The sequence below is a fragment of the Topomyia yanbarensis genome, chromosome 3, assembly GCF_030247195.1.
Source record: "Topomyia yanbarensis strain Yona2022 chromosome 3, ASM3024719v1, whole genome shotgun sequence".
NCBI lineage: Eukaryota > Metazoa > Arthropoda > Insecta > Diptera > Culicidae > Topomyia > Topomyia yanbarensis.
The window spans coordinates 370,234,861-370,242,619 of NC_080672.1; the positions used below are offsets into that span (position 1 = coordinate 370,234,861).

Consider the following 7,759-nt stretch of genomic DNA (forward strand, 5'->3'; position numbering starts at 1 on the left):
AATATGAGGCATTGCGTTTCAACTGGACTGTTTTTCGATGAGGTGGAAATTGGCACACCCATGAGGCGATAATTGGATCGTTGAGGTGGGAATAGATGCACAGAATGGAACATTTATTTTCATTTATGCTGAAAATTGAGGCAATTCTGCTAAATAAGCATTATATAGATGTTTAAGAAACAGTACACTGATACTTTATGCTGAGAAAGGTTATAGATAATATGGCTTCTTTTAAAGTTGTTCAAAAAATAGTGCGACCCTCTCCCTAATGGTGCCAAAATAGGCTCATCATCCTATAAGAAAAATGTTTTTTTTTTAAACAACCTTATTATATGGGTAAAGAATCCGGTACAGATTTTTCTATGGAAGAGTACAGATAAAAAGATTTTCCAACTCTCGGTACAGATTTAATTGTGGCAACACTGGGTACCGGCAGTCCACCCTTTTAGGTAACGTATTCTATTTTGCTTGATCTACCTAAATCGAAGCGGTAAAAATTGAAAACACTGTCAACTAGCTCTGGTTTCCTCAACCCTTTAATATAGTATAGTTTGTCGTTAGAGGAAGTAGGATGCAACGAGTTCATAGTACCTACCGCTAGATAATGCAAGTTCTCCAAGTGTATGATGAACCTTGAGCATGTGCAGCATTCAGAAACTAACAGAGGATATCTTCCTACGCATGTTAAGCTTAAGACCTGTACTCCAAAGACAACGTAGATGGCCTAGAACAACATTTACAGTTTCCTGCTGAGGAAACATTGCCACTGCGACCACTATTCCTACCAATTCGCCGTTGAAACAATTTGGTTTTCTTCAAATTCAAACGTCAAATCCGCTCAATATTAACGCAGCTGGAGCGTTCTCAAGAGAATCGATGTTGCGTTCAATGAAAGCAAAATACCATCAACTTTAGACCCGACAGACAACTATAATAAAAACAACTTAAAAGATCTTTCTATTTTTTTTAATGAATTCTATACCGTTCTTATCGGAGAATCAAACGAAGCAACTGGAAGACTATCCCAATCGGAATGCCTGATGATGTTCCAATAAGACAGAGGAAGAAACAAAATACTTTCCAGATCAAAACTACCGGTTTCTATTTGAACAAAGGTCGGTGTCATCAGGAAATGAACAAACAAATCTATAATTCAAAAATCGACTTTCAGGGACCAATTGTTTCGAGAATGGAATCGAGCAAATGAAAATAAGAACCAGTGATTGAATGCATTTGTAAAATATTTTATATTTTCTCTTGTTTATCATTTTTAGAATTTTCTCTGTTGTTTAATAAAATAGTTCTCACATCATCATCATCATCTCTATCTTTGTGTCACACAATAGTTATTCCTGGGAACACTTCCCAGTGGCTACTTCGCTACACCTAATTAGATTGCTTTTGTATTAATCCATTTTTCTAGTAGAAAAATTGCATCAAATCTTGGGTATTTTTGTTGTTATTGTTCTGTCTCTATAAATAATAATGCCTACCGTTTTTCTTTATCTACAGACTAACCTTACACACTATGCGCACATTAAAAAAGAACGAAAAAGAAGTAAAGAAATCTACAAAAGAAGACCTGACAGCGCTGATAAAAAAAAAATACCGTATCCGCCTAAACTCTGACGAGAGTCGCTTCCTCTTCCCGCTGATTGCTTCGGTTGGATTCTCTGCTCGCCTTCTTTTTTTGATGAATAAATTATTCGCTTTTCTCTTTCTGCGGTCTGATGGGTGAAGAATGAACCAGAAAAGAGTGAGAGAGAGTCTATGACTGAGCGGCGACCTTTCGACTTTTTCTTTTTTCGAATCCCGCACATTCTCCCGTCTAATTATCAATTGCTGTTCGTTTCTAATGGAAGACCTTTGTGATTAATGTCGCGCTTTTTTTCGGGGGAAAATACAAATTATAAGAACTAAATTTATATACACACATGCTTGTTCCTTCACACTACACGAATCTGCTACAGAACCGTGAAGGGGTAATTTAGGGCGAACGAAAAATGGATTGAGGCTATCTTAAACGAAAATTTTAAGAGCTAATCACATGATTGTTCGTGTTTGTCTAGGTGTAAATTTTTAAAAGCTTGCTGCTACCAGTAGGATACGACGAATATATTATTTTTTTGTAAAGTTTTGAACTCCTTTCTGTTTGCTTTTGTGTTGCTTTATCACGCTAAACCTTACGATTATTCACAGCTATGATTCCACTTTGCTCGAACCTCCAGCAGAGGGAGTGGTTGGGTGCATTTTTTTGTATTATTCTTCTGTTGTTATTTGCTAAATAGTGTTACCACCAGAGCAACAACAAAAAATAGGTGACGACGACGAGGACGAAGACGACAACGTCAGCAGGTAGATGAATCACAAGCTACCGCCACCGTCAGTTTTAACCGCAAAAGCCCCACGATTTTTTGGATGACTAGTAAGTAATACCGCGCGCGCTTCCATCAGGTGAACCGCAAATCGGCATGTGCGTAAGTCATTAGGCACCCTCTCAAGGTTACGGTGTAACACGTCAATCGGCCGCTATGATCTATTGTCCGTCGACGAATAACGAAAAGCGTAGTTTTTCGGCACACAAACACGCGCGCGCGCTCGTAAGCCCTGAACGGCGCATCCCTTCGTTTCGCTCACTCACCCATTCGCTGATGTGATAAAAAGTTATACTCTCTCAAATGTAAAAATAAATTTTGCCTCGTGCCGCGCGATCGGTTTCTTCTTCTTTTTTTCTGCCTGCGGGGTCTCGTTTGTTCTTCGCCGGGCTTGGGTGCGCTTCAATTACACACTTTGTAGCGAGTTCACAATTTTGTTGCCACTACACTACTTGGCCCCAGGCGGCTTGCTGCGCTCACTCACTCTCGCACTTTGCTGTGTGGCACTATTTTAGCACGGCTTGGTCGCGCTACGGTAAAATACAATCGAGTGTGGGAAAGCGTACACTCTCGCGAGCCGAGAACGACAGAGCTCGTGACCTCTCGTTGCCGCCTCGTGTTCGAAGGTACATTGTTGTTGCTGCTGTTGTTGTTGTCTAGCTATCACAAACGGGGTGTGCTATTTAAACTATTTTAGCGGAGGTATTTGTGATTTACGCGAACGTGAAGGTGGTGGAGCACTACATTGTTCGGTGCTCGCGGTGGACACGAGCGCGTTTGAACTTCCGGCTGCCGTTGTCGTCGTCGTCGACGTTGTCACGCTGCGTTTGATGACTGGCGGTAAAGGTACTAATTGTTTATGACTCAACGGGTGTGACACGTGCGGTCGACTTTTACCATGGTCGCCACGGTTGGCTATCGTCCTGATTGAGGTTCGGGTCCTGGTAGGGCTTCTTCATGACCAACGACAGAGGGCTGTCGGGACTGTAGGATCGTTGCTGTTGCTGCTGCTGCTGGAAGCGCATCTGCTGAGATTGGAGGTATTGCTGTTGGTCAGGTGTTCCCGTGGAGTGACAATCCATCGGTTCATAGTTGGAGTTAGCTGGACTCGGCGGTGCGTGGTACGGTGACGTTGCATGTTCTCGAGGAACACGGTCGTACACGGAGGAGGATGAATGGCTGGATGCGGCCGAGCCGGTTGAAGCGGTACGGCTCGGGATGGGAACTAGCATTGGGACGGGAGCGGTGGCAGCAGGAATGGCTTGAGGGAGAACGAATGCGAGGCTTCCATTGGGGAGTTTGGTTGGAATCAGCTGGACACTGGAACCGACGTTGTTGGTGAAGAAAACTCCGTTGCCGGTTTGAACGGCATTGATCTGAGCGGGATGAGGCTGCGAGTGGTGGTCCTGCTCCGGGGAGCTTGGCGGAGAGGGTAGTATGTGCACTTGGACCGACGGTTGGCGAGGTTTCGGGAAGTCGGCTTTCACTCCGTTGATGCAGTTGCTCAGATGAGCGAGAAGACGGCGCCGGGTCATTGGTTCGATATCGGGGAACCGGCTGACCTCCTGGGCACACTCGTTGAAACCGGCCTTAAATTTGTTCATTATGTTTGGATCTGTCGCCTGGGACATGGCGTTCTGCTGACGCTGGAGGTTCTCCAGGTGCTTCACCGTCATTTCCAGGATGTCTGCCTTCTCTAGTTTGGAGTGACGGGCAGGCTGTAATTGGAAGAGAAAACATTGCAGAATTAGTCATCTTGTTTCGAGAAAAAAGTCAAATTTGGGAAGCCCTACTTCCTTGAGCTATTGAAAATGAAAATAAAAGATACTTACGTCTTTTTTCATGGCATCCAAAATTAACGTTTTCAGCTCGTTCAAACAATTATTGATCCGAGCTCGGCGGCGTTTTTCCATAATTGGCTTGTTACTCTGTAAAATTGGAAGAGAAAAAAAAAAACAAATAAGTATAACTCAAAAATCCCAACAACTTTGTTCGTCTTTGTAACCGGGAAACAACTCTGCCAGAAAACGACCAATAAATCTAAAAATATGATCAACCGCGCTCAGCGGGAGTCGGGGAGTATTTTCTCGCAGGCGCGACAAGATCTGTTACCGTTTAGTTGAAAGTGTTAATTTATGAACATCAACTCCCGGACGTTTTGAGGCAAAAATATCCAGAGCACTAGCGGAGTGTTTGTCATATTTAATTATAATCGCTACTGCGGCCTCCGTCGCCGCCGCCGCCGACACTGTCAACAGCGACAGCGTCTTCTCGCAAACCGCTCGCGTAGCCCACACGCATCGTTCCGTATCGGGAGGACGACCACGCGCCGCCAGTCACATCATCAGCAGAACGTGCTTTCAATTCGCGAATTTTTGTCACGGCGCGGAATTCCCACACGCAGCAGAAATCAGCCGGAAATTTGAAACGTGTGGGATGATGTGACCGCTTTTCGTGACAGAAAGTTAATTAAGTAAAACGGTTTATCTGCGGTCAACGGATTGAGCGGAGATCGATTTTTTTTCTTCGAGGGGTTCATCAAAGTTCACGATTTGGTTTGTTATTCAGTGGACACTTACCCTGCGATTGTCACCGGGCCGCTTCACGACCGGCTGTTCGGTCGGTGGCATTTGCGAGGTAGTCGGCATAGCGCCAACCTGCTGCTGCGTGGTTCCTATTCCGGTAACCATTCTGTTTAGTTTGTAACTTTGTAGAATATCCACTGTTGATGTAAAATCCACGACTCACTGCGGAAACGTTGTACTGCTCACCTTGAACTCAAGGCACACTTTGATTCACAGTATCAGATTTATTTCGTTTATATCACAACCTTCGTAGGTTACTTTTCAAAACTTGTTGGTTCTTCCTCCAAAGGCACACTGTTTCATCACTTGACGTAGGATTTGCCTATTGGCAGAATCAGATGTTTGTTTATTTTTTCACTTGGTCACGAAATGCGCGAAAAAAGAAAAATCACTTTCACCGAGGGAATCGCGAAACAAATTGATCCCTCACACGCGCATCCGAAAACGATGCTCCTTTTCCCAGGCTTCAAACACGCAAGTGTCCGACAGACAACGTTGGCACTTATTTTTCCTCGTTCAGCTACAACTGCGGACTGGTCGATAAAGCCGAGAGAGAGCGAGCACTTTGAGAGCTGTGTGTTACTCCGACGAGTGTTGAAACGATTCTGACCGGAGCTGATCAGAGCAGCGGACTAGCTCGAGTCTGGTTGAGCTGTGATTCTGCTTTGCACTTGTTTCGCACCACTGTTTTCTGCCTGCCGCTTCGTTTGCTGCGTGGTGTGTGGCTCTCTTCGTGTGAGTGCACAACCGATCGGCTTTTTTCGGGTACTCTATTCGACCGGGCCCGGCACGAGTCGGTTTCCTTTTTGGTGCTACAGGGCAGAGTGCGAGCAGGAAGGCTGAATGACACGCGAGGGCGACGATGGTGTCGGTTGAAAAGAGAGAGAGAGAGAGAGAGAGAGAGAGAGAGAGAGAGCGCGCTGAGCAACAGGCTGTTACGTGTGAAGAACTGACTGTTGGAATGCGTGTGATTGAACAGCGAAATGAAGGGGAGGAGAAACGGGGTACGAAATCCTGAATCACGGTGTCCTGCATGCGGATGTTGGAGTGGGGATGAAATCGTGCGGTTCTATGCCGGTACAAGGGACAAGCTCTTGAGAAAGAAACTCTCTAGGAACTTGGTTTAGCTCAGAAACGTCTATCCTGCCTTTCTTAACCAATCCAAAATTTTATATTTTCTTGAAAAATGAAAATTTTTTAAAAACTTTTTGCTAAAAATCAATACTTTTCTGTCAAAAAGTAACATTCCCGAAAAAAAACTAATCCCTATTCAAAGAGCTACCAGCATGAGCGAGACGGAGGACCTCAAACCAAAGCGGAAAAAAGGCTCAACAGGTAGCCGAATTGGCAGGCAGAGTGATGCTTCGGTAACGGCAAAGGTTCTTCTCAGGTACCTGCGGCATTTCAGCATCCTTCTTTGCTTTGGTTTGTTCCTGGTTGATTTTTCCTTTTGGACTGTCCGTTGTTGTCGTCGTGGTCGTCGTCGACGACGGTGTTGATCTTTTCGGTGGTTCGGGTATGTTTTTTTCCCTCTTCTGGTTTGGGCCTCACAACACGGGACTCGGTTTGGTTTGGGCTGAATGAGCGTTTTAATGGGTCTGAAAAAATATCGCTTATGTTTTTATTGTCTGAGGTCTGTTGCGTTCCTTCGTCCGAATAGGCGAAGGTCTTGTCGGTTTTTACGTTCTGCCGATAGATGGAACCGCTGGTATTGAATTGGAGTCGAGGGCGTTCGTATCTTTGCGTGAGACTGTTTTTAACTCGCAAACAGTGGAAATTTTCTTTCCCAATGAACTACGAAAACTGTCGATGATAATTCGACATAGATTTTTCATTAGGGCTTAAATCGCAAATGTAAACAAACTGCGTTTTCGCTATTATACCATTATGTGACAAAAATACTACAAGATTGAGGTGAAAATTAGTTAAAATGGTTTTTAGTTTGATTTACAATTAAAGAAAACAAAACGGCGAAAAATGCATTTTCTTTGAGATTTCGACTTAGGCCCTTCTTCTCCTATGGAATATAAAGCCTAAACTTACCTTTTTAGACAGAACCGAGGCGAAGGTTATTATTCACAAAATTATTCTTTAAACGGCGGCTCTATTATATAAATAATAAGCAATATCTACTACGATCATGTCTACTCGATAGTTGTTGCACATAAACATTCGAATATTTCGATATTTTCATGAAATTTTAAGCAAAGATACACGCGCCCTTTCATTTAGATTCGGTTTCGATGCGCCCATTTGCTGAGCCCTATTAAAAAGTATACTGTCAAGCTCGCCCATTTACCCAGCCCTACCCAGCAAGACAGAGTTAGTTTAGTTTATTTACCGCGCCCTTCTGAAAATTATGTTCACGGCTTAGCCGTTTCGCAAATTGTGGTTGCTGAAGGGCGAAATCACGACTGGAATTCAAATTGGGCTGAAGCACTTTTTTTTTAGTTTCAACCCACTAAAAGCACATAGGAATTAAATTATTTATTATATTGTCATAAGGTTTAACCAAAGATGCTTCAGGAAAAACATGGTCATAAAGTAATTTATACCTACAATAAAAACTACATTTAGAAAAGCATCGCCGAATATTAAAACTGATTTTTCTCCATTTGAATACATTGCGACTTAGGCCCTAATGAAAGATCTGTGTCGAATTAGATGCCGCTAGTACGTTTGTCAAGTTTGATCACAAAACATAGGATCTAGCAGTAGGCCATGTTTTTTGTGGTCGTATACACAAGAAACTTTCGGTTTTCCAAAAAAAAAGCAAGACAACCATGTAGTAGACGCCAG

The 7,759-nt window shown here is 43.5% G+C and overlaps 1 protein-coding gene across 1 annotated transcript; it reads right to left on the bottom strand.

Moving 5' to 3' along the window:
- Positions 1 to 1,223: 1,223 nt before the first annotated feature.
- On the bottom strand, positions 1,224 to 5,634 carry LOC131690156 (protein hairy). Its single transcript, XM_058975709.1, has 3 exons — positions 4,955 to 5,634; positions 4,208 to 4,303; positions 1,224 to 4,093 (listed from the first exon to the last, which is right to left on the bottom strand). The coding sequence occupies exons 1-3, from the start codon at positions 5,063 to 5,065 to the stop codon at positions 3,269 to 3,271; spliced, it is 1,032 nt and encodes a 343-aa protein (XP_058831692.1). The 5' UTR covers positions 5,066 to 5,634; the 3' UTR covers positions 1,224 to 3,268.
- Positions 5,635 to 7,759: the final 2,125 nt, after the last annotated feature.